Below are 26,513 nucleotides of genomic sequence, written 5' to 3'. Positions count from 1 at the left end.
GATTTAAAAAAAAAAGTAAACATTTAGTCCTACCACTGAGCATAACACTGTGAAAGTAGATGTCCTGGCCCCTAAGAGTCATTACAGCAGGAGACAGCTCCTCTTGGGTACCTGTACCACTCAGGGGGTCTGAGATTCTCTGTATAGACAACAGCATTTACTCCCATTCTAGGCAGACCCTTCCTGGCACTCCATACTCTAAGATAGGATCTAACTGAATAGGATATCCCCTCCCAAGGCCTTCATTAGCACCAGGGAAGCTGTTCACATAACAAGGTGGGGATTAAACCTTTGGATGAGATCTTTACTGCATTTCTTACTCTTATCTGAAAGCATTAGACTTTGAGGATATAGTAGGAGTACATGATTGCACTAAGAACTGGATAACCACACACATCACTTACACCTTCAATGGCTCTCTACTGCTCTCAACACAGAGTCCAAAATAATCCTTAGCATGGATACAATGATCTTCATGCTCAGGTAAAACATCTAACCTACTAACAATAGTTCCTTTTTACTGAAAACTGGTCTCTTTACACACAAAACTGTAGTAACCACATTTAAATGGTATGGCCTGGACTTTTGGTAACAGTTTAATAGGCCAAGGTGGACCCAAAATGAATTCTCTGACAGGATTGTCTATCTTCTCAACCATCTCCTCTCACTCTAACACTGCCATCTAACAAGTCAACCTGTTCCCTCCCGCCCAGCTTTCACGGTGGGCCAATCGCGGCGCCGTCTGGTTGCTCTGCTACCGCCCACCATGGAAGCTGGAACGCCCACTAGTGGGCGGGAGGGAACAGGTTGACCAGCACTGCAAAAGTGGGCGGTTTTTATTAAAAGGTTCGCCATCACGGTCCTAAGGTAACCTAACTCAGCCCGGGAGAGGGGCCAGGATCTTTGAGAGACTCAGCTCAGCCTACCAACCATCACCTTCTATTATCTGGGGGGGAAAAAATTAGATTAAGTCCAAATTGTCCTACTTGGCTTTCCATCTTACCCCTACACTATACCCAGATCTGCCTGTTAAAGCACAAATAACGTTGGGCCATCAGCAGAGAATAATAAAATCACTTGGACTCTGAGAACTAAGTTGAATCAGTACTCTGACCACTTGCAGGTCTCGGGTCCTTGGGAAAGTCACCTAACTAATCTTTCTGAACTTCAATTCCACACAAGCAATACAAGGCAATGACCTATCGTGGCCCTGATAATCCTCTCCCTCAGAGCCCGCCCCTGCACTCTAGCCCCGCCCCAGCCTCATCCTGACTTATCGCGACCGGGCTCTCCTCCCCACAGCCCCGCTCCTCCCCGCCCTCGGCCCTGCCCTGCACTGCACTTCCCCCCTAGCTCCGCCCCTCCCTGGGCCCGCCTTGGCGCAGCACTCCCTTACATTACACAGCCCCAGCTCCGCCCACGCTGGGCCGAGCCTCCCCGAACCTATCGCGTTTCTTAGGGCCTCAAGCCCCACCCCCGCCTGCCGAGTTCCGCCACGACCCAGGAATCGCTATGGCTGGAGTGGCCGGGAGGCTGGCTCGCCGTTGGTGTCAGAACCAAGCCCAGAGGTAAGTGGTAGGCCTAAGGTCGCCTTGGGACGCCGTCCGCGGGAGCCGCCTTCTCTGTTTCTTGTGTCCGTTGCATCAGGGTTATACTTTTACGGTGTTCCAAGGACAGAGTGGCATCGAGTGCCCTGCTGAAACGCGCTCCATGCTGCGCGGTCGGGAGGGACGCGTCGGGAGGGACGCATCCGGAGCTTCAAGCTGCGGGTCTCCCTCCGCGTGTCACCCGGGCCGCACGCCGCCACTCTGGCTGCTTCTAGGTTGCAGACGTACTTAGGTAAAACATCCAAGCACGCATTGCTTCTTTGCCGTACGCTATAGAAACGTAAAGCCATTATCATCAGTGTGGGCTTAAACTGTAATGCTAAATGGTGGCATATAAACTCCATGTAGAAACCAGAAACGAATCTATCCGTAGGGAACAAAAAAACCAATTCAAATATTTAGTATATTGAAGACAAATTTTATTAAATTGCATAGTAATAGTTCAAAACTTGAACATAGATTTAATCATACTATTTGAAATATTTGTAACTATTTTAATCACCTTTGATGTCATTAATTTTATTATTCAAGGTCAGCATTATGAACATATACTTTTTGCTTGTGGCCTCAATATTGTGCACTGAATTTTCCTCTTCCCTCTGCTAACTGTGTGCTTAAAATCTTGACTTACCTGGCTGTGCTTGCTATTTCTGCTCCTGGCTGGCAATCATCGTATGGTTAGGAGTAAGTCTTTGTCAGCTCAGCTGGCCTTCATTGTTAAATCAGTGAGTGCAAATTTCTGGGCCTTAGGACACAAGCTAAATACTTTCTGTGCACTTTACTCACCCCTCCCTCCTTGTTCTCAGTTTTCTGCTCTCTTCTATCTTGTATGCCTTTCATTACCTTCTTGCCTTTGGCAAAATTTACATGGCCATTTGGGCTCAAGCATACCTCATTTTTTTGCACGTGATTGCACTTCACAGGTACTGCATCTTATTAAGATTGAAGGCAAGCCTCTCCACCAGCAAAAAGATTACAACTTGCTCTATTGCTAAACTCACTTTATTGTATGTTGGAACCAAATCTGCAGTATCTCTGAGGAATGCCTGTGTTTAAGTTGCTACAAATAATGTGCTGTATAGCAGGTTCCTTTTACCTTTATTTTTATATTACTATAGTTGGCTTCTGTAATGATTTTTTATCTAGGAATCATTTTGGAAACCACTAACCATTTGCAGCCAGTTTGCTGGAGCACGTATAGGGAAAATATTTATAGAGAAACGTAGCATTTTAATATGTGAGGTTGGGTACAATTAGATATCAGTCTGCCTGTTTGCAGTCCTCTGCAGGTCATTAGTTTCCCATCACTTCATTTGCACGTGAATGGAACAGCAATGAGAGCCAGTCAGGAAGACTTTAAAAATGCAATGAATCAGGTAAAACTGTTGAAGAAGGATCCAGGAAATGAAGTGAAGCTCAAACTCTATGCACTGTATAAGCAGGTAAATGCCTAAGGTCTGATATAATTTAGAGACATTTTGAGCAGATGGCTCCTCAAATAGGTATGCTATAAGTGTTACTGAAGTTCACTTTTAATACTTTAAGGGTTTTTCTGCCTTTCCTTTAAAGCAGGGATCCCCAAACTACGGCCAGTGGGCCACATGCGGCCCCCACCGCACTTCCGGAAGGGGCACCTCTTTCATTGGTGGTCAGTGAGAGGAGCACATTGACCATCTCATTAGCCAAAAGCAGTCCCGTAGTTCCCATTGAAATACTGGTCAGTTTGTTGATTTAAATTTACTTGTTCTTTATTTTAAATATTGTATTTGTTCCCGTTTTGGTTTTTTACTTTAAAGTAAGATATGTGCAGTGTGCATAGGGATTTGTTCTTAGTTTTTTTTATAGTCCAGCCCTCCAACGGTCTGAGGGACAGTGAACTGGCCCCCTGTGTAAAAAGTTTGGGGACCCCTGCTTTAAAGAGTGTGTTAACCTAAAGATAAAATGCAAAAGTGAAAGGCAACAGGTATTTATTTGTGATCACAGAATTGCAATTCAGGATACAGATTCAGGCAGACATTCCCACTGTGTGCAATTACAAGGTGAAGGCAGGGGGGTTTTAGGAGAAAAGGAAGGGAAATGATTACATGGATAGAGAAATGTCTATTGGTGTTGACAAGCTGAGTTATTGACTCTGTGTTCAGAAAGTGTGTCCACATTGACTTTCTTGTGGTCAGGATGTCTACTTTCATATAGTAATGTACAAATAATTGGTTTGGCCCCGTCCAAGGTTATTTTGCCAGATCAAATATTCCAAAGGTTCAAGGACCAAGGTGTACAAGCAGTTTTCTCTGGAAATGGCTGATTTGGCTCTCTTAAAGTAGCTCCACTTACATCAGCTTCTCACAGGGATATATATGTGTTTCTGTATTATACTTTCAAACCCTATTAAGGCAAAAAACAACCCCTCATGATCACTCCACAGTAAAAAAGACTTGTAGGATATAACAACCCAATGTGCAACAACCAAAAGCCGTGAAAAAGTTATATGAAGAGAATTGGGGGAATTTGAATATGAACTAAGTACTAGGTGATACCTAAGAACTGTTGTCAATAAGTATCATGGTTATATAAGAAAATGTTGATTGTTTTAGGAATGCATACGAAGAATGTAGGAGTGAAATATATGGTGTTTGGGATTCACTAAAATAAAGCAAAAAAGAAAGAAAAGGATGAAGGAAGCAAGTGTGCCAAAAATGATATTTGTTGAATTTGGGTGATGAGTATTAGGAGTTCATTATAATATTTTTCAGTACGTTTGAAAAATTTTTTAACAGAATTTTAAAATGTAAGGTTTTAAGTTGCAAAGTCTAAACACTACCCTTGGAAGTTAGCCTTTCTGTGCTCCTGTGTATTACTGTTTTTCTTCCTGTGATTGACAGGAACCTCTCCTGTTGTCATATAGGGTGAATAAGAAAGAATTGAACCCTTTGAGTAGTGAGTTATTTTCATTCTCGCTGACCCCCAGGAGTGAAGGTTTTTTTCAAAAAATGAAATTAGTTCCAGTTCCAGTTTTATTAACTTAAAATCGTTTGTTTGATAACCAATTTATGAAAACAAGAACATACATTTGTCTTTTTTTAATGTTGCCTTACACAGTTTAAAATAAATCAATTGTACTCTGGATGGTCAGGAATCACGAGGACATACATGAACGTTCATTCGTACTACTCTAAGGGTTAACTTTGCCCCAGAAGAGATCTGGCCTTTACCTTTGACTTCTGGGCAGGATTGCCTTAGGTTACCTACCAGGGGTACCCAAACTTTTTACACAAGGGGCCAGTTCACTATCCCTCAGACCGTTGGAGGGCTGCCACATACAGGGCTCCTCTCATTGACCACCAATGAAAGAAGTGCCCCTTTCAGAAGTGCAGCGGGGGCCGGATAAATGGCCTCAGGGGGCCGCATGGGCCTAGTTTGGGGGCACTTGATAAACCTTTGAAACGCCATGCCTGATAGGCCTGCACAGGCTAACAGTGTGATTTAAAGGGGACTTGGCCACACGATATAACAGTGTGATTTAGAGGGGCTGCAGTTACATATTCAGTCTTAACAGAGCTTCAAACAAAAACTGAACAATGAGGCATCAGTGAACTTGCCTGGTGGTGATAGCCCATGTGTGCTGTCACACATCAGCTCTGGGAGAGATGCCCTGCCCGGATTCCACAGTGGGGGTGAAAGGTGTACTTCCCCAGACTTCACCCTTCCCTTTATCTCTTCCCTTGCTGATGTTAATCTGTGTTCTCTCCTGGCAGTAAACTATAATCATGAGTAGAACAGCTTTCAATGAGTTCTGGAGTCATTCTAGCAGATCACTAAACCTGAGGTTGATACCAGGCGCCCCCCAACCTTGTACTTGGCATTAGAAGTAGGGAAAGTCTTGTGGACCGCGTTGCCTCTAATTTCTCAGGTGGCTAGCTAGCTCTTGCAGAGTCACTTTTGTCTCTTTGTCTTTGGAAAGTCTTAGCTTTGTGTACAGCCTTTCTTTTTCAAAGTTCTTTTAGCTAATTATATTACAAAATTTAAAAATATTATATGGTTTTAAGTAACATTTTAAGTTGCTATTTCTGAAAACTAGATAATTCAGATATTTTATTCATCTGAAAATACTCACTCCACCTCTTAAAAGTCTAGTTGCTTTTGGCTTCCAAGGCCCTGGCTCAGTTTCCTAAGGACCAGTGCTCTTGACAACACACCCTGTTCCCTCATCTACAGCTTTGTTGCTCAGGTTACCAGAAATCTACCACTGAATTAGTGGTAGTTTTTGTACTTTTGAATGGGCTTTCAGAATATACTGTAGGTTTCTAAATGTTTGTTGGTTGATGACCTTTGAAGATCGTTTGCTTGAATACTTTAATTGTATGTGAAAATGTGATCGTCACCTTAAAACTAATGAACTATTAGAATCTTTGAAAAGTGCTTTCTCACTATCTTTCTCTTGCAATTATTTTCAAATGTAGACAGTTATAACTTATTTTAGGAACTCATAGCCAATGGCCCATTTTGTCTCTGCAGTCTTTTTTCTGTTTGTCCATTTATTTTTATTTATTTTTATTTTTTACAGAGACAGAGAGTGAGTCAGAGAGAGGGATAGACAGGGACAGACAGACAGGAATGGAGAGAGATGAGAAGCATCAATCATTAGCTTTTCATTGCGCATTGCAACACCTTAGCTGTTCATTGATTGCTCTCTCATATGTGCCTTGACCGTGGACCTCCAGCAGACTGAGCAACTGGTTGCTGGAGCCAGTGACATTGGGTTCAAGCTGGTGGGCTCTTGCTCAAACCAGATGAGCCAACACTCAAGCTGGCGACCTTGGGGTCTCGAACCTGGGTCCTCTGCATCCCAGTCCGATGCTCTATCCACCGCGCCACCGCCTGGTCAGGCTCTGTTTGTCCATTTTTAGCAACAGCATCAATGAGAAGGCAAGAAAAGTTCAGATCAGTTTGTGTACTCTGCGGAAGTATTTGGGAGGGAAGGCACATTCATCCTAGTTGTGCATTTCATGTATTTTAAGATGTAGGTCTCCAATTTGCATGGATATTTGACTAATAATTGCCCTCCTCACCTTTTCACAGGCCACTGAAGGACCTTGTAATGTTCCCAAACCAGGTGTATTCGACTTCATTAATAAGGCCAAATGGGATGCATGGAATGCCCTTGGCAGTCTGCCCAAGGTAAATTTATTTGTTACTTTTATTTTACTTGCAGTACTCCTAAAGGAAGTTGAGTGTTTTCCATTATCAATCCATTATATATAGTTTGCACCTTCAATGTCTTCATGTAATTCTAGTGAACCAGAACCTCTGTTCTTCGTCTTTTGCAAGGTGTTATTTGTTAACCCAGTAAGTTTCTCAAAATGTTGACACTGGGCTTCCATTGTTTGTAATCTCTTTAGGAAACTGCCCGGCAGAACTATGTGGATTTGGTGTCCAGTTTGAGTTCTTCATCTGAGTCCTCTAGCCAAGTGAATCCTGGAGCAGAGGGGGAACAAAAATATGAAACCCTGGTGGTGACCTCTGAAGATGGCATCACAAAGATCGTGTTGAACCGGCCCACCAAAAAGAATGCAATCAACACTCAGGTGACATTACCTTCCCTAGGAGTTCTTTCTCCATTATTTTCTTTCTCTGTTAGTTACACTAAAAAATAAACCACTATGTTTCAGCATCATAACTATTTTTGTGAGATCTCATTTGATTTGTGCAGGGAGATTAGTTATTATAGCTACTTCTTCATACAGCAGGGCTAGTCCTTCATTATTTAGAATCTGTGAGCTTCAGGTAGATTTTCCCTGCTCAAAAGGAACTACAGCTGTCCCGATAATGGGAGCACTGATTAATATAAATGAAACATACATTAATATAAGAGAATGTGCATAGAGGTTTTCTAAGGTTGATATAAACCGTCTTCCCAGGCCCTGGCTGGTTGGCTTAGTGGTAGAGCGTCGGCCTGGCGTGCAGGAGTCCCGGGTTGGATTCCTGGCCAGGGCACACAGGAGAAGCGCCCATCTGCTTCTCCACCCCTCCCGCTCTCCTTCCTCTCTGTCTCTCTCTTCCTCTCCCGCAGCCAAGGCTCCATTGGAGCAAAGTTGGCCCAGGCGCTGAGGGTGGCTCTGTGGTCTCTGCCTCAGGCGCTGGAATGGCTCTGGTTGCAACAGAGCAACGCCCCAGATGGGCAGAGCATCGCCCCCTGGTGGGCATGCTGGGTGGATCCTGGTCGGGTGCATGCGGGAGTCTGTCTGACTACCTCCCCGTTTCCAACTTCAGAAAAATACAAAAAAATCAAAATAAACCGTCCCCCCGGAAGTATCTTCATGCCACTTTCACTTGGAAATAAGTACAGTTCCTTCTGCATGGAGCTGTATTTTGTATGAGTAGAGAGAGAAAGGAGAAAAGGACTTCATCTTAAATAGGTCATAACCCACCTCTGCTTGAAATTTGCTGTTTGACGAAAGCAACTTTAGTCTTGGAATCTGGCATTGAACAAGCATAAAAATAAGCACTTGAAAAAAAATTATGGGAGTTAACTGGATGCTTCATGCTGAACTGGGAGTCAAATTGGGAATGTTCTAACCCCTTTCATTGAGTTTATACATCATCGTCAAAAGAGCATACATACTAACAAATATCCTAAATAAGAGTTTCATGAAGCTGGATATGTGCTGTTCATTAATAAAACATTTGATTCTCAAAACTGTTTTTCCTTTTATCCTGACTTATTTCTATATTGTCATGGTTATAATAACAATACTAGCTACTCTTTCTTTTTCTTTTGTATATTTCTGAAGTTGGAAATGGGAAGGCAGTCAGACAGACTCCCGCATGCGCCCGACCAGGATCCACCTGGCACGCCCACCAGGGGGTGATGCTCTGCCCTTCTGGGGCGTCGCTCTGTTGCAACCAGAGCCATTCTAGCGCCTGAGGCAGAGGCCACAGAGCCATCCCCAGTGCCTGGGCCAACTTTGCTCCAATGGAGCCTTGGCTGCGGTAGGGGAAGGAGAGGGGGAGGGGTGGAGAAGCAGATAGGCGCTTCTCCTGTGTGCCCTGGCCGGGAATCCAACCCGGGACTCCTGCACGCCAGGCCGACACTCTACCACTGAGCCAACCGGCCAGGGCCCTTTGTGTGTGTGTGTGTGTGTGTGTGTGTGTGTGTGTGTGTGGACAGACAGGAAGGGAGAGAGATGAGAAGTATCAGTTCTTCATTGCAGTACATTAGTTGTTTATTGATTGCTTTTTCATATGTGCCTTGACCAGGGGCTACAGTAGAGCGAGTGACCCCTTGCTCAAGCCATTGACCTGGGGTGCAAGCCAGTGACCTTGGGCTTCAAGCCAGCAGCCATGGGTCATGTCTGTGATCCCATACTCAGGCCAGTGACCCTACGCTCAAGCTGGTGAGCTGGCGCTCAAGCCAGCAACCTCAGGGTTTCAAACCTGGGTCCTCTGCATCCCAGTCTGGTGCTCTATCCACTGTGCCACTGACTGGTCAGGCAATACAGACCCTAATATGTGGCAGCTCTTTCCACACAGAGATTTAATTCCCACTAGGAGCCTACTGTTATTATTTAACAATAAAATGATTAGGTTAAGTGGTAACTTGTTTAAATCTACATAACTAATATGCAGGAAAACCTGATGTGAAACCCCGAAATATCCATCTCCTAATACTGGCTCTTGCCAGTTACCCTGCTGTGCTATATATTATCGTTAACGATGGAAGGACTTGCTCGTTCCCTCCCTCAGTGGAAGTAATTTCACTTTTATTAATATATTTTGCAAAGTTCTTGCATTTTTTTTCTCAGTGTCTGTAAATGTCAGCCTTCATCATTCCATTCCACACTGATGTCTCATCTAAGGTAGAAACTATGCCTGCGGTAAATGCATTCAAGGCTATAACAACTACACATCCCAATTTTTCAGATGTTGCTGATTTAAAATATTGGACCTATTACCCTCCAATATCCTTACAGTGTTTTGGAAACCCCAGCCTTTTAACTCTCAGTTACACTTCCCAGACTGTCTGGAACACTGTGCTCTTTCTTGAGCTAGCAGTTGAAAATAGCTTTGAGGATATTTTTCTCTGGCCACCTCCTATCTTGCCCACCCTAGAGAAGGATCAGTGCCTTCTTTGTGCTTTCCACCCATTTTAGAGCTCTTCCCTCTATTCCAAAAGCTCAAGGATTGTGTCTTATTTGTTTACTTTTGGACAAAAAAGTGGATATATCCTCCAGCATTTACTATAGCACTTGGTACGTAATACAAGTAATTATAAAAGGAATAGAAATCCTTTAAGTGTATTGGGATGGCTTTTTAATTATTTAAATACAACTAACATAAATGTTTGATACTTTGCAGGAAGTAGGCTTGCATACTAACGTTTGGGGAATCCACTGAGTGATGGCTATCATATTTAGGGTTCCTTTTTCTCACCTCTCCCCTTTCATATAGATGTATCAGGAAATCATTCTTGCACTTAAAGCTGCAAGCAAGGATGACTCAACCATAATTGTTATGACAGGTAAGACATTTTCTCAGATTTCCTTTTTTTTAAGAGAAAATCAAAGTTTAATACATGTACATGGGGAATTCACATACACATGATAAACCCATGAAAATGCCCAAGACAGTGAGGCAACATGGAGTATATAAGACATTTTGGACAAAGGTAAAAAGGGGGTAATGTGGTATTAGATTTCAGAAGGGCAATTTACAAGTAGTTGAGGAAGAGCAGAACCTTTCTTAGATTTTTAAATTAAATTTCTATTTGGAAGATTTTCTACTAGATAAGAAATTTAGCATATAAGCTCTAAAATCTTTTCTAGTACTAAGATACTCTAATTCTCAAATATAGGAATAATTTAGTAGACCCAAAATTGATACCTATATAAAGTAGATACCCAATTGGTAATAAAAGTATTATTGGTACTAAAATTGGGTTAACAAAGAGAAAAGTCCTATGCAAGAGAGAGAATTTTTGTAGCATTACTTAGGAAATGTGAAACATTCTAAATATGTTGCCATAATAGAATAATAAAACAAATTATAGAACATCCACTAGACTGGATATTGTATAAGCATTAAAAAGTATAACTGTAAAGACCAACAATATAGAAAATGTTTAAGATATAGTAAAATACATTAAAAATGATATCAGTCTGTGATTATAACTGGAAAATCTGATGGATGCCCATTGACCTGGACTGAGGAGAACATGGAAAATGAAAGTTGTTGGATTTGGAAGGGACACCATGCATAGTGGGGACTCAGATTGACATGAAGTTAAATAGCTTCACCCCTTACTACCTGTGGGTGACCTCTGCTTCTGAATGGAGAAGGCAGTGTTTTACCAACCCCAATGAATGGTTGCAATGATGACATGAGATAATGCAGGTAAGGGGCATGGCACACCAGCAGACACTTGTTAGAAGTAGCTGTTACTGTTCATGGCATGGCAGAGCAGGAGTTATTTTATTTATTTTTCATTAAAATTTATAAAGTAAATGTTATCTAGAGATACCAAGTAGCTTTTAGTAAAAAAAAATAGAGGAAAAGAGTGAGAAATCTAATAGCTGATTCTAGGGGATGAGTCAAAAGGAAGAGTTGAAGATAGCCCTCATATTTCATGGGTATGCCCAGGTAATTTAGGAGAATGGAGATAAGAAAAACGGTAGTCTAGCAGTGGTATTGGTTTGATATAGGAGAAGAATGTTTTGATACAGGAAAAGAATGTATATTTTTAAAATTAACTTCTTAAATAAAATGTAATAAAGGCACATGGTTTAAAACAAAACAAAACAATGTGAAGGGTGCATAACTAAGTCTCATTCTTCTTGGAATCCCAATCCTGCTCCCTAGAAAAATTCTATTTCCCTTGATACCTTCCAGAAGGTGTCTATGTATGTACGAACATGTATGTGTTTCCCTTCACTTTTTTAAAACAAAACAGGGAAGAAAGCATAGTTTCAAATAATAATCTATCCCCTCAATTAAAACTGTTTAGTGGCAATGAGGCAATTCAATGGAGAAAGAAAAATCTTTTAATGAACAGTGCCAGAGCAACTAAATCTCCATATGGGGAAAATGGACTTCTTACACCCTACCCAAAAATTAAAAGTTATCTAAGCATAAAACTCAGAAACATAAAACTTCTAGGACAGGCCCTGGCCGGTTGGCTCAGCAGTAGAGCGTCGGCCTGGCGTGCGGGGGATCCGGGTTCGATTCCCGGCCAGGGCACACAGGAGAAGCACCCATCTGCTTCTCCACCCCTCCCCCTCTCCTTCCTCTCTGTCTCTCTCTTCCTCTCCCGCAGCCGAGGCTCCATTGGAGCAAAGATGGCCTGGGCGTTGGGGATGGCTCCTTGGCCTCTGCCCCAGGCGCTAGAGTGGCTCTGGTCGCAACAGAGCGACGCCCGGGAGGGGCAGAGCATCACCCCCTGGTGGGCAGAGCATAGCCCCTGGTGGGCGTGCCGGGTGGATCCCAGTCGGGCGCATGCGGGAGTCTGTCTGACTGTCTCTCCCCGTTTCCAGCTTCAGAAAAATACAAAAAAAAACAAAAAAACAAAAAAAACTTCTAGGACAAAACTATATCTCTGTGACCTTAGGGTAGGCAGAGATTTTTTTAGACAGGACAGAAAAAGCACTAACCATGAAAGAAACAATTTACAAATTAGACTATCAAAATTTAAAATGTCTGCTTAGCAAAAAACAATAGTAAGAAGATGAATATAAAGCTACAAGCTGGAGAAGAAATATTTGCTATATATAAATCTGATTAAGCACTAATACTCAGAATTCGTAAAGAATTCCTACGAATTAATAAGATGACCCACCAGATTTAAAAATTGGATAAAGACTTGGACACTTCATAAAAGATGTGAAAAGGTGCTCAATATGATTAATCATCAAAGAAATGCAAATTAAAACTACAATGAAGGATGTCACTCTCTAGAATGGCTAAAGTCCAAAAAAAAAAAACCAGATAATACTAAATGTTGTGTGGAGCAACTGGAATCCTTAGACGTTTCTGATAAGAGAACACTTTGGAGTATTCATTGGCAACCTATTGCAGAATTACACATCAGCTCGGTGACACAGCAATCCACACCTGTGCAGTTACTCAAGATAATTTAAGGATATGTTTATAAAAAACAACTTGTACAAGAACAATGTTGGTAGCCTACTTCACAGTAGCCAAAAACTGAAAACAACAAAATGTCCATCAATGGGTGGGTAGATGACCAAGTCAGCTATTTATACAGGGAATGCTACTCAGCCATAAAATGAAACGGATATCTGACACACAAGACCATGGTGAATCTTTAAAACATGGTTGAGTAAAAGAAGGCAGACACAAAAAAGTACATATTGTATAATTCCATCTAGATCAGCGGTTCTCAACCTGTGGGTCGTGACCCCAGCAGGGTCGCCTAAAGCCATCGGAAAATACATAATGCATATCAGGTATTTACATTCCGAATCATAACTAGCAAAATTACAGTTATGAAGTAGCCACCAAAATTATTTTTTGGTTTGGGGTCACCGCAACATGAGGAACTGTATTGCGGGGTCACGGCATTAGAAAGGTTGAGAACCACAGATCTAGATGAAGTTCTAAAGTGGACAAAACTATGGTGATTGAAGCCAGAGACCCTTGGGACAGGGTTGGGTGGCACTGTGTCAGGAAAGGAGCTTAAGAGAACTTTTTCTTGGATGATAGAAATGTTCTATATCTTGTTTCGGATTGTGATCACACAGGTATTTATAGCTGTCAGAAATCATTGAACTGAGTCTTTGAAACTGATCATTTTATTATATGTAAATTATACTTTAAAACAAATAAAAAGAAAACACCTTCAGTGGCTCTTCAAATGAGCAGATCTACAAAGCCTCATGTGCTATGTCCTGCCTATACTCATCCTACTCCAGCTTCTTCGCTCTGGTTTTTTCTGGTCTGGCACAAAAGCAGTTCTTTGAACACTTCATGAACACTGAGGTTACCCCTCCACAGAGCCTTAGCATGTGCTGTTCCCTGTCCATGAATATTCTTCCCACCACTTTTCTTCCTGCTAACCTTGCCTGTCCTTCAGATCTCAGTTACGTTGTTCCTTCCTTAGTCTAAGTCCCTCCTGTAAGCTCCCAGATTAGACCAAACCTGTATCATCATCATGTACCTCTTCTTTGTATTATCGTTGCATTGCTTACACTTACAATGTTTTAAAATTAGTGTTCATTGTATTTACTAATCTGTAAATTAGGGCTAGAACCAGAGCTGGCTCAGTAGTGTGTTTCTGGTGCTTGGCATAGTAGATACTCAATAATTATAGATGGTGAGGTTTTTGGTTTTGTTTACAGGAAATGGTGACTATTACTGCAGTGGGAATGATCTGACTAACTTCACTGATATTCCCCCTGGTGGAGTGGAGGAGAAAGCTAAAGTTGGTGCTATGATGTTGAGGTAAGAGTGCCATTTGTCTCATCCCAGAGAGCTCATTTGTATCCGTCAAAGTGGTATTTAGCTAAGTAAAATTAAAATAAACACTTCTTGTGTCAGCGCAATAGTGACTTTAAACAGGCGTATTTCTCCAAACTGTGTCTATCAATAGGTAGGCATTCATTCTATCACTTTAATTTCTGTTTCCTGTTCATCCTGCTATTCTCTGTGATACTTGATTGGAAAGTGTAAAAGTAAACTATAGCAAATAAAGTAAATAAAATTCTCTCATATTGAGGCAGAGGAATTTGGCAAATTGTCATCTAGCCAGAGGGTTACACGCCTTCCATGTTTGCTGGTAATAGATTTTGAAGTAGTCTCAGAAAACACAAAGGATGTGAGGCTTCTCTCTTCTTATCTTGCTTATCCCTGCTGAGTCTCTAACGCCCTGAGAGCTGTAATATTGCAACATATACTCAGTCAGCCATCCTAATCTCTAAGCCTACACCTGGTTACTGTTCTGACCTAACTGGCCAGAATACAAGATTTGAACCAAGGTCAAATTATAGGGCTTACTCTGAGTTTCCATCAGGTGTCATTCAGATGGGTTTCCTGGATGAATCTGGTGCGGCAGCACAGGGAGACACCGTGGGTGACATGGAAACACCAGGCTGGCCAGCAGTTTGTTACTTCAGAGTCCTGCTGTCTTGCCTATATTTTGGTGGGGCTGTCTTAGAACATTTAAACATGATTTTATATTTCTGTTTCCATAGGGATTTTGTAGGCAGTTTTATCGATTTTCCTAAGCCTCTGATTGCAGTGGTAAATGGTCCGGCTGTGGGCATCTCCGTCACCACCCTCGGGCTATTTGATGCTGTGTATGCTTCTGACAGGGTAAGTTCACTCCCAGAAATGTATGAAGAAAGCAAGTAAAAATGAGATCCTTTGAATTCTCCTGTATTGTTGCTAGTAGTAAACAGATTACATATAGTTTGTGGTTGAATGAACTAAATTTCAACTTTTCCCAAAGAATTAATCTAATTTGACTCATTTTATTTTGAATTTTTATAAACACCATTATTGTGAACATTGTCTGAACTCTGTTGGCTCTATATTTTAATCAAATTACACAACAGTGATTCAATTTTCCTATTACTATAAAACAGTCCAAGGACCTTGAAAGCTTGGGGGGGAAGAAGGGGGAGTAACATCTTTGCAGGTTATGCAAGTGGATTATTTGATACTATTTTTGTTTAAGTAAACGAATTCTGGAATTTAGAATTTTAGAATACAAAGGTGGTTTTTAAGCAGTATCTGCTCTTCACTCCCTCCTTTGCAGATAAGAAAACTGAAGCTAAGTTACTTGCCCAAGACACAGTTCAGTCTTGTGTTCACCATTGAATTGTATAGATTTTAATTTCTACTCTTACTTTAGTAGCAATATATGTCACAGTAGAAAATAAAGTTTTGAAAAGTACAGGCCCTGGCCAGTTGGCTCAGTGGTAGTGTCAGCCCAGCGGATGGATGTCCTAGGTTCAATTCCTAGCCAGGGCACACAGGAGAAGTGCCCAGCTGCTTCTCCACCCCTCCCCTTCTCCTTTCTCTCTATCACTCTCCTCCTCTCCCGCAGCCAAGGCTCCACTGGAGCAAAGTTGGCCCAGGTGCTGAGGACGGCTCCGGTTGCAACAGAGCAGTTCCCCAGATGGGCAGAGCATTGCCCCCTAGTGGGCGTGCTGGGTGGATCCTGGTCAGGCTTATGCAGGAGTCTGTCTCTCTGCCTCCCCATCTCACTTCAGAAAAAAAAGAAGGAAGTACAAAGAAAAAAGTTAAAAGTCATTTATCTTACCATTCAGAAATAACTAGTGCTTACATTTGAGTTATTTAACTTAGGAATTTAACCAGATTCTGACTGCTAGAACCCTTGACTGTTTATAATTTTTGTCATTAAAAGGAAAGATCTGATGAACGTTTATCTTAAAACTTTTACCCTAGAGCTTCTACTGTGAAACTAATAACCGCTTCCAGGGTTATCTGATTTCTAGAGTGACGCTTGCTTATGTGATGGTAAGATTTGCTGATATACAACCTGGTAGAAAACTTTTTTTTACCGCTGATGAGATTCCTAGTTGTGTTTGGAGATATTTTCCCCAGTAAGAGACAGCACTGTATAATAGGTTCCTTAACTTTTTGGTTTATCTTTTATTGGACTCCATTTAACCAGATTGGGCATGTTGGCAGATCTAATGCTCATTAATAATTTTCCATGATGGGGACAAATGAAATTCTAGGAGTTATACTCCCTAACCTTTGTAGGTGGAAGTTTTTGTTGAAAAGCAAGAGTCAATAGTCTTTGGTCAGGTTCTTTGTGTTAAATGAACAGTTAATTGACCTGCTTTGAATAAGAGTGACATGAGGAGTTCTTGGCCTGAGTTTGGGGTTCTCAGTTTTCATTTCTAAGGACAGATATCATATTTTAATCTTGTTTTGATTAAAATGACTACCATATACATTATCCTTTTAAAGATTTCTAGGACTTAAATTTTATGATATAAATTGGAATTGAAATTAGAGAACATATATAAATATAAATTTAATATATAATTTATATTAAATATAAATATAAACATGTTTTTTAATGCTCAGAGATTTGGTCCAAAGTAAATTTTTTTTTTTTGTGACAGAGACAGAGAGAGGGATAGATAGGGACAGACAGACAGGAAGGGACAGGGATAAGAAGCATCAATTCTTTGTTGTAGCACCTTAATTGTTCATTGATTGCTTTCTCATATGTGCCTTGACCAGGGGCTACACAGACTGAGTGACCCCTTGCTCAAGCCAGTGACCTTGGGCCCAAACTGGTGAGCCTGGCTCAAACCAGATGAGCTCAAGCTGGCGACCTTGGGGTTTTGAACCTGGGTCCTCCGCGTCCTTGTCCGACATTCTATCTACTGCGCCACTGCCTGGTTAGGCCTAAAGTAAAATATTTAACAAATGACTACAAGAGTTCACCCAACTGAATTAAAACAGGTTTTAATTGTAAATTAAGTAAAGTCACAGAAGAAAGAATAAGTAGAGAGGAATTCTTTTTATAGAATTTATCATTATTAGCTTTATGAATAAATAACATTAAATGTGGGTTAACATTTAATCCATATAATCAAATTATTCTTTTTTATTTATTTTTATTAAGTGAGTGGCAGGGAGGCAGAAACAGACTCCTGCATGTGCCCTGACCAGGATCCACCCACCAAGCCCCCAACCATGCTCCTCCTGTCTGGGGTGCTGCTCCTCTGTTGCTCAGCAACTAAGCTATTTTAGTGCCTAAGACAAGGCCATGGAGCCACCCTCAGCACCTAGTGCTAACTTTGCTGAAACCGTTTGAGCCATGGCCATGGGAGGGGAAGATAGATAGAGAAAGAAGAAGGAGGGGTAGAGAAGGTTGCTTCTAATGTGTGCCCTGACCAGGAGTCAAACTCAGAACTTCTATGCACCAGGCCAGTGCTATGCCAGGTCGATGCTCTACTGCTGAGCCAACTGGCCAGGATCCAAGTTATTCTTTATTGTAAATAATAGTTAATTTCTATTAGTTTCTGTGTCAGCGAATGGTACATTTTCTCTTGAGTTAATAAAAAGGTTGAAATCATAAGAACAATAAATGTTTGAGTACTCACTATGTACTAGATACTCTGTTGATGCACATTGTAATATTCACTTAATGAACACAGCAGTCCTGTGAGATAGGTGCTCATCCCCATTTCATAGGAAACTATGGCACAAGTTGGTTAAGAAACTCCCAGAGCCACTGAAACCAGAGCATCAGACTAAGCCCTTAAGTACATCTACCGCTCCATTAATACAGATAAGCTAAAGGCTTAGTTATAATAATGTTTATAAATAAGTTAAGTACTGCCTATTGTCAACTTTGTATGTACCTGTTTGTGGCCCCTTAGTTCTGGTTGTTGGTTGGTTAGTTGGTTTGTTTTAGTTTTCCACTATGTTCTTTAGGCTGTGACTTCTTACTATGTTGTCCTGAATAAACTTCTTTTGTGGGAGAGGGGAGAAAAGATACGGAGAAAAGACATGAATAACTTTTTACTTTATATTTTTATTATTTTGATTGATATGCTGCATACATTACATGTTTACATCTTTAACAATATTCATTAAAATAAAAACACCATATCTAATTATGGGAAATGAAGTGTAAATATTCTGTTTACATATTGTCAATATTTATCAAGAAACAGAAATATTTCTGTAATATAAAACAACTAAAAATAAATATATCATATTTTAAATTACCAATAGTGAAATAGTTTCTAGTAATGTAAAGCCAATCAGAAAACCTCTGAGGCAAAATTTAGACAAATGACAGATTGAGGAGTTTTTTAGCTCATATAATGAAGGCTAATCTCTATATATTTTAAATACACCTAAAAACTGATAGGTCAACAGCTTAATACAAAAATGGGAAATAGACATAAATAGCCCATAGAAAAGAAAGTATAAATATGGCTCTTAAAAACATATGAGAGCCCTGGCAGGTTGGCTCAGTGGTAGAGCATCGGCCTGGCATGCAGGAGTCCTGGGTTCGATTCCCGGCCAGGGCACACAGGAGAAGCGCCCATCTGCTTCTCCACCCCTCCCTCTCTCCTTTTTCTCTGTCTCTTCCCCTACCGCAGCCAAGGCTCCATTGGAGCAAAAGTTGGCCTGGGCACTGAGGATGGTTCTGTGACTTCTGCCTCAGGTGCTAGAATGGCTCTGGTTGCAACAGAGCAACGCCCCAGATGGGCAGAGCATCGCCCCCTGGTGGGCGTGCCGGGTGGATCCCGGTCGGGCGCATGCGGGAGTCTGTCTGGCTGCCTCCCCGTTTCCAGCTTCAGAAATATACACAAAAAAAAAAAAAAAAGAGAGAAAGACCCCACTGAGAAAATTACTTGTAACCAGAATATATAAATAATTCAATAATAAAAAGATAAACAATCTAACTTAAAAAGAGTGGGCAAAGTACTTCTAAGAGTTACTTTCCAAAGAAGGTATATAAAGGACTAGAAAGTACATGAAAAGATGCACAACACTATTAATCATTAGAGAAATGTAAATTGAAGCCATATCAATATACCACAACATACCTATTAGGATGGTTAAAGTTAAAAAGACTGGTAATAACAAGGTTTAGCTAGGCTGTGGAGCCTTCTGGAACTCATACAGTTCTGGTGGTAATGTTAAATGCTACAGCACTCTGGAAAACAGTTTAGCAGCTTCTTCCATAGTTAAACCATACATTTACCACACAACCAAGCAGTTCCACTCCTAGGTATTTATGAGAATTGAAAGCATGTTCCTGCAGAGACCTATACACAAATGTTCATAACAACCTTATTTATAATAGCCAAAATACTAAAAATAACACCAGGAAGGATAAACAAATTATGACACACACATAGAATGGACTACTTGAAATAACAAGGTACAAACTTGTAATACATACAACAGCACAGTGACTCTCAGAAGCCTTACACTAAGGACGGAAGCCTACAAAAGGACAAAGGGCTATGCAGTGTATGATTCCATATATATAACTTTCTAGAAAAGTCAAAATTTTAGAGACAGGAAACAGATCGGAGGTTGTTTGGGGCTGAGGAATGGATGACTGCAGAAACTTTTGGGGGTGAGGGAAATATTCTGTATCTTGATTACAGTGGTGACTACGTAACTATACATTTGTTAAAACTCATCAAATTGCATTCATTAAGAGAGTAAATTTTGTGTGTATATGATACCACAATAATTCAATTAAAAAAGGTTTCTTCTGATTTATTGATGTCACCCCATTAAAAAAATAAAATTATAAAAAAAAAAAGAAAAAGGTTTCTTAAGTATTATGAGGATATAGATAATGATTATTTTAAATCACACACAAAATTTATTTTCTTTTTAACTTTCTTCTCCAAATAGGCAACATTTCATACTCCTTTTAGTCACCTAGGCCAAAGTCCAGAAGGATGCTCCTCTTATACTTTCCCGAAGATAATGGGCACAGCTAAGGTAACATTTGGAAATCTTAAAAATAAATGAATGACTCATCTCTGTTCCAAAAGTAATCCCTCTTTTTTTTCTCAGTAATACAGACAAAAGAGAAGCAAATTATCTGCCCCTCAACTCTTAAGAGTTTTAACCCTTTGAGTAATACAAACGTTCATGTACGTCCGTGTGCCTCCTGACCATCCAGTGATCGATTTATTTTAAAAATGTGTAAGGCAACATTAAAAAAAGCCAAATATATGTTTTTCTTGTTTCCATAAATTGGTTATCAAACAAACATAATTTTAAGTTAATAAAACTGTAACTATTTCATTTTTTGAAAAAACTCACTCCCGGGGGTCAGCAAGCATGAAAAAAACTCACTACTCAAAGGACTAAATATAGACCCACCAGATTATGGGAAATGTCTGGTTTGGGAGAAAATGAAAAACTCTCTGTAGCTCCCCAGATCTGGGAGTACTCAGCAGGTGGCTGAGTACCAGCTGCAGTGAGATGGCATGTGGCCTCATCCTCCACAGTGGGCGGCATTCTTCAGGTGAAGGACCGGGGCTGTGCCATCCTCCGTGGGTCTGCCAGGCTGGTCCCTCCCCTTAAATTCTTCATGGATGAGCATCATCCACTAAAAGTGATACAATGACATCTTTACTTTGACAATCATGTGAAATGCAGACGTGAGCCCCATGGGGGTTTGCCCCTTCCGGTAATAAGAGCCCTTCTCATTAGTCGGTGTGACCAGGGTAATAAGGCTCCTAGAGGAGTTAAGTGGCTGCTTAGATCTGTCACTGAGTTTCATGGACACATAATTGCCCATGTGTCGTGGCTCCGAAGGAATCATGACAAGACCAGTGAGGCGAATAGGGAAAGGCTTAGCGGACATTCTTCAGAATCTGAAAGGGGAGTAGAAATTGAGCTATTTTCATTGATATTAGGGTTTTGTCATAAATACATATTTTTAAAATCTATTCTGTTACATACCCTGGGTTTTTAAAAAAGTATTTTAACTGAAATGTTGGGCAGAACTAACCCTAAGGTTTAGAGCATTTGGCTGTGATAAATAGTCTTACTTTTCTGGGAAAGAAATTGCAAGTGTAGAGGATATAACTTAGTGACCTCAGTTTAGTTAGAAACTGAGTATTAGTCTTATTCATTTTCCTTCAGTCAAGTCTAACTAATTTGAGTATCTATGCAGGTAAAAGAACACCATCAAGAGCTTGACCACTGGGTAGAATTTCCAGGGAAGGAAATTTTGAAAGATAAAGTTTCTGAAGGTTGATTGACATTTCCTATGTCCAAGATTTTTTTTAAATAGTATTTTATAAGACAGAAAATCCTAGTATCCATGGGCTATGAAGTCAGCATCTGCTTCAGGTCATTTCTGCCCCAGGCTTGGGGCATCTCTGCCTCTTGCCTCTGACACACACACACAGCAGTAGCCCTACAGACCTGCTGCAGAGCCAATGTGGTCTCAGGACATAGTTTGCAAACCATTGTCTATTGAGGTCATCCGTTTCTTCCTTGGAGAGATACTGTCAACCTCAAAAGACCATAAGTAAAATTTCTTATGTCTACTGAAAGCAATTCTGAAGTTAACTGAGCCTTGTTTCAATAGGTTAATTTCTTTGCCTTGCTTTTTATTTCAGGCAACAGAGATGCTTGTTTTTGGAAAGAAGTTAACAGCAAGAGAAGCATGTGCTCAAGGACTTGTTACTGAAGTTTTTCCTGATAGTACTTTTCAGAAAGAAATTTGGACGAGGCTGAAGGCATATTCAAAGTTACCTCCAAACGTTAGTATTCCTTTTTTTTTTAATTATATGAACCATGGAATTGATTTATTTACCTTACGAGAATAAGCATTCATAAAAACAAGACATATCTTGGTTGGTTTTATGTATATCTGAATTTTTTTTTTAATTCAGTGAGAGGTGGGGAGGCAGAGACAGACTCCTGACTGGGATCCACCCAGCAAGCCCACTAAAGGGCAATGCTCTGGCCATCTGGGGCTGTTGCTTGGTTGCTGAGCACCTGAGGCAGAAGCCATGGAGACATCTCAGCGCCTGGGGCTAACTCACACTATATGAGCCATGGCTGCAGGAGGGGAAGAAAGACAGAGAACCAAGAGGGGGAGGGGTGGAAAAACAGATGGGTGCTTCTCCTGTGTGCCCTGACCAGGAATCGAACCCAGGACATCCACTCACTGGGCCAGTGCTCTACCACTGAACCAACTGGCCAGGGCATAAGTACATCTGTATTTAAGATTAAAAATAACCATAATAATGTTAGCAATACTGATTTTTATAAAACCTCTCAAATAAGCATTCTATTTCAATGATATGAAAGCAGAGGGGCAATTCTTCGGGGGGATAATTTTGAGGAGAATGATAAGCACTATTTGCTGAATACTTTTAGTCTTCAAGTGAGAAACCAGAGAAGGTAGGTTGACTTAGGAGATTCTTCATGTAGCACTTTTGTTTTCATATGTGATAGCTAGTGACTGCTTGCTCTTCCATTTTTGCTACTCAAAATGCAGTTCTGGAACCAGAAGTTTTAGTATCTCTTTGAGGTGAAATGTATGCACTTTAAAGTTTGAGAAGCACTGTCTTGTATTACACATTTCTTTTTGACAGAATCACAGAGAGGGATAGATAGGGACAGATAGATAGGAAGGGAGAGAGATGAGAAGCATCAGTTCTTCATTGTAACACCTTAGTTGTTCATTGATTGCTTTCTTACATGTGCCTTGACCAAGAGGCTATAGCAGAGTGAGCGACCTCTTGCTCAAACCAGTAACCATGGGGTCATGTCTATGATCCCACTCTCAAGCCAGCAACCTCGGGGTTTTGAACCTGGGTCCTCCACATCCCAGTCCAACACTCTATCCACTGCCACCACCTGGTCAGGCCTGTATCTTAATGAACAGTAGAGAAACAAGAACCAAAATTTTGGAATAATCCCACTCTATTAGAATACCTCTTACCCATATTGTTGGTTCTTGGTTTTTTTTTAGGCCATGAGAATTTCAAAACAAATCATCAGAAATCTGGAGAAAGAAAAGCTACATGCCGTTAATGCTGAAGAGTGTAGTGTCCTCCAGGGAAGATGGCTGTCAGACGAATGCATAAATGCAGTCATGGACTTCTTATCCAAAAAAGCAAAACTGTGATGACGACTACAGCAAAGTTAAGCATTTCAGAGGGAGGGATGTGCCATGATTTCTGACTTGCAATACTTGAATTAACTTCACTGTGCCTTTTTTCAGTGATAAATATCATTTACAAGGGGTATATTTCACTAGAGCCCTGATGTTTTACATAATTTGTTTTTTAAGCTTTAAGAATGTACATGAGCCTGACCAGGTGGTGACGCAGTGGATAGAGCATCGGACTGGAATGCGGAAGACCGAGGTTCAAGACCCCGAGGTGGCCAGCTTGAGCGAGGGCTCATCTGGTTTGAGCAAAAGCTCACCAGCTTGAGTCCAAGGTCGCTGGCTCAAACAAGGGGTTACTCGGTCTGCTGAAGGCCTATGGTCAAGGCACGTATGAGAAAGCAATCAATGAACAATTAAGGTGTTGCAATGCGCAACCAAAAACTAATGATTGATGCTTCTCATCTCTCTCTGTTCCTGTCTGTCTGTCCCTCTCTCTGTCTCTGTTAAAAAAAAAAGAAAGGAATGTACATGGGTTTGATATTCAATTCCTGACTTTGGTGGGAGCATGGGAGCCCCATGTGGGGCTGTACTCCCTCAATCGCAGGTGGCCACCAGGCCTCCTCCATGTGGGGGTGCTCAGCCTTGGCTGCTGCTCCCACCCTGCCCAGGAGCCCGTTGATCATACAAAATTTGATGACACTTTACTAGTGGCTCTCAACCAGGGTTGCCGTCACCTAATGGTGTTGAAGAGCACTGAGGCATATTTTTGGTTGTCATGGTGACTGGGGGTGTATTTAGTGCCCAGTGCCAAAAAGAGCAACATCTTGCATGCCAGGGACAGTCTCACTCAGTAAAAAATTTCATCCAAAACACCCACCATGTTATCCTTTCATTGTGAAACTTATTAAATCTGGCAGTTTTAAGTTCCACTTCTTATTCCCCAAACAAAATGATCCAAGACTCAAAAACACTGGTACGTAAAGACACATGCAGCCCCATTGTTCACTGTGGCCAAGACATGGAAACAACCAAAAAGCCCTTCAATAGATGAATGGATAAAGAAGATGTGGTGATATATACTATGGAATACTACTCAGCCATAAGAAATGATGACATCGGATCATTTACAATAACATGTATGGACCTTGATAGCATTATACTAAATGAAATAAGTAAATCAGAAAAAGCTAAGAACTATATGATTCCATACATAGGTGGGACATAAAAATGAGACTCAGAGACATGGACAAGAATGTGGTGGTTGGGGGGGGCACAAAGAAAACCATATAGAAGGTGACGGAAAACAATTTGACTTTGGGTGGTGGGTATGCAACATAATCAAATGTCAGAATAACCTGGAGATATTTTCTCTAAACCTATGTACCCTGATTGATCAATATCACCCCATTAAAATTAATAAAAAAAATTTTAAAAAAATGCATTTTCAGAATTACCACTACTACACAATCTGAACTTTATAGGTTTGTGGCATTTCTCTTAAATCCGCACTGTGGAAATGGCTTCTTCCCCCATAAGAATGCTGGTGGAAACTTTGTGAAGCAACTACAGTTACTCTCCTGCTAAACTGATGCCACAATAAAAAGAAAATCTTTGAGGTAGCTACAATTCTGCACAGCAGCCACATTAATTCAAAAAGTGCCTTTTTCTTGACAATCTTGTTTTTAGCAAAATCACAAGTTAGAATTTTATCTAAAGACCAAATGGGAAGAGTTTGGAGGCACAGAGCATTTTTGTGTTGGCTACTCTGGAACTGTGCAGAGCTGTTTTGTAGCCAGTGGTTTTTAGCATGCAGTAGATTTGTTACACTTGAACACCAGCTGAGGGATTCAAAGGACCCCACAAATACCAAGGAATTGGGGGCTGGGAGGTGGGAGAGATCCAAAATGACTTCTATAGCACTATGATGTAGATCAGTGGTTTTCAATCTTTTACACTTGGGGACCCATGAAAATAGAATTATTTCAGAGACCACTAAGGCAGAAATCACCCTGAACATAAGTGAATTCGACTAAGATCATTGGGTCTATAATGTTCATACATCAGGATGGTAATGTTTTTGTGAACTGTGCCATGAAATTTCTGTGGACTGGCAGTATTCTGCGGAATGGCAGTTGAAAAACACTGATATAGATAGACTCCACTGGCGTGGTATTTTGTGAAAGATCATATTAAAATTTACTCGGAGTTAAACATTGATAACTTTTAAAAAATAGGCTAGACTTTTTGTGGCCTTTTGAAATTAGCAGTCTCACCATACCTTATATATAATAGAGCATAATTCTTCCATTGTCAGGTATGGTACCTTTTGTTGCTTTTGAGTAAGACTGTTTTCCTGCTTAGATTTTAGCCATTGCCAGAAAGAAGAATCTGTCCTGTTCTTTTGACTATAGCATAGCCTAACAGCTCTAGATACAGCATTTCTGTAATGAAAAATGCTTGTCTACCAGGAAATCTGGAGGGCTTGCTATGTTTCCGCAACTCTAGCATGCAGCCTGCACTCTTGCCTCTGAAGCTTTCGAGCATGTGATCATTTACTTCAAACTAAAATTTTGAGCACCTACGTTAATTATTTTACTTCACGTGCAGAATAATTTTTAATGTCATAAAATATACTGAAATTCTGTTGCACTATTTTAACATTTGTGAACTAAACAGAAAATATGTTCTTTGAATGTGAGCTTTACATAGATGGCATTCTCACAACTGTTAACAAAATTTTCCTTTCTCAATTATCCTATTGCAGTGCTATTCTGAGCAAATCCTATATGAAAATCTTACATAACGTTTGTATGGAAGGTTAAATTTTACTCTTGCATGGTAAGACTACTCAGTTATTGGCTTCACCGTTGGAATTTGGTATTGCAACACAGTCCACACTGTATTCAGAAGTCCAAGCTGGTGTCATACATCACATTTAGGTGTGATCTTTGCTTTGTGTTCCTTTGTTTTTTTTCTGTTCCTTTGTTTTAAGACTACATTTCACCATAAACATTTTGACAGTAAAAAAAAAATTACATAGGTTCTATTTGATAACAGGGAGTCTTACATCTTCCAACATGAATCCTTGTTGCCAGGAACAATGCAACATTATGCCAGGAGTCCTGCTTTGAAAAGCATTCACAGTCTTACAAGCTGAAGTCATGTTCTCAAACACCACGATAGCAGTCTGCCGTCCACAAAGGTTGACTGACTTAATTGGCCCAAACACGGACAGCCTCTGGATTATTGACTGAAGGTCTTCATTGGGCTGCATATTCTTTTTCACCCAT

At 40.7% G+C, this 26,513-nt stretch overlaps 2 protein-coding genes across 3 annotated transcripts in view; one reads left to right on the top strand and one right to left on the bottom strand.

The window, feature by feature from the left end:
- The first annotated feature begins 1,460 nt into the window (after positions 1–1,460).
- ECI2 (enoyl-CoA delta isomerase 2) lies at positions 1,461–23,742 on the top strand. Its single transcript, XM_066268395.1, has 10 exons — positions 1,461–1,568; positions 2,887–3,049; positions 6,684–6,782; positions 7,004–7,189; positions 10,053–10,122; positions 13,955–14,057; positions 14,807–14,927; positions 19,992–20,081; positions 21,719–21,862; positions 23,083–23,742. Exons 1-10 carry the CDS (start codon positions 1,513–1,515, stop codon positions 23,236–23,238), a joined length of 1,188 nt encoding a protein of 395 aa, XP_066124492.1. The 5' UTR covers positions 1,461–1,512; the 3' UTR covers positions 23,239–23,742.
- Positions 23,730–26,513, bottom strand: part of LOC136330875 (testis expressed protein 56-like) — a 37,151-nt gene continuing 34,367 nt past the window's right edge. For both annotated transcript variants that reach the window (XM_066268397.1, XM_066268398.1), the window contains exon 4: positions 23,730–26,513. In XM_066268397.1, the coding sequence (XP_066124494.1) occupies positions 26,267–26,513 (247 nt within the window). In that variant the 3' untranslated portion in view covers positions 23,730–26,266.

The sequence above is a fragment of the Saccopteryx bilineata genome, chromosome 3, assembly GCF_036850765.1.
Source record: "Saccopteryx bilineata isolate mSacBil1 chromosome 3, mSacBil1_pri_phased_curated, whole genome shotgun sequence".
NCBI lineage: Eukaryota > Metazoa > Chordata > Mammalia > Chiroptera > Emballonuridae > Saccopteryx > Saccopteryx bilineata.
This window is presented reverse-complemented; position numbering and strand designations above follow the sequence as displayed.

Excerpts from the sequence above, each read along its gene's own strand:
- ECI2 (XM_066268395.1), top strand. The coding sequence starts at position 1,513 with ATGGCTGGAGTGGCCGGGAGGCTGGCTCGCCGTTGGTGTCAGAACCAA. Across the intron at positions 7,190-10,052 it reads AGAATGCAATCAACACTCAG|ATGTATCAGGAAATCATTCT; the intron begins GTGACATTACCT and ends CCTTTCATATAG. Across the intron at positions 20,082-21,718 it reads AGATAATGGGCACAGCTAAG|GCAACAGAGATGCTTGTTTT; the intron begins GTAACATTTGGA and ends TTTTTATTTCAG.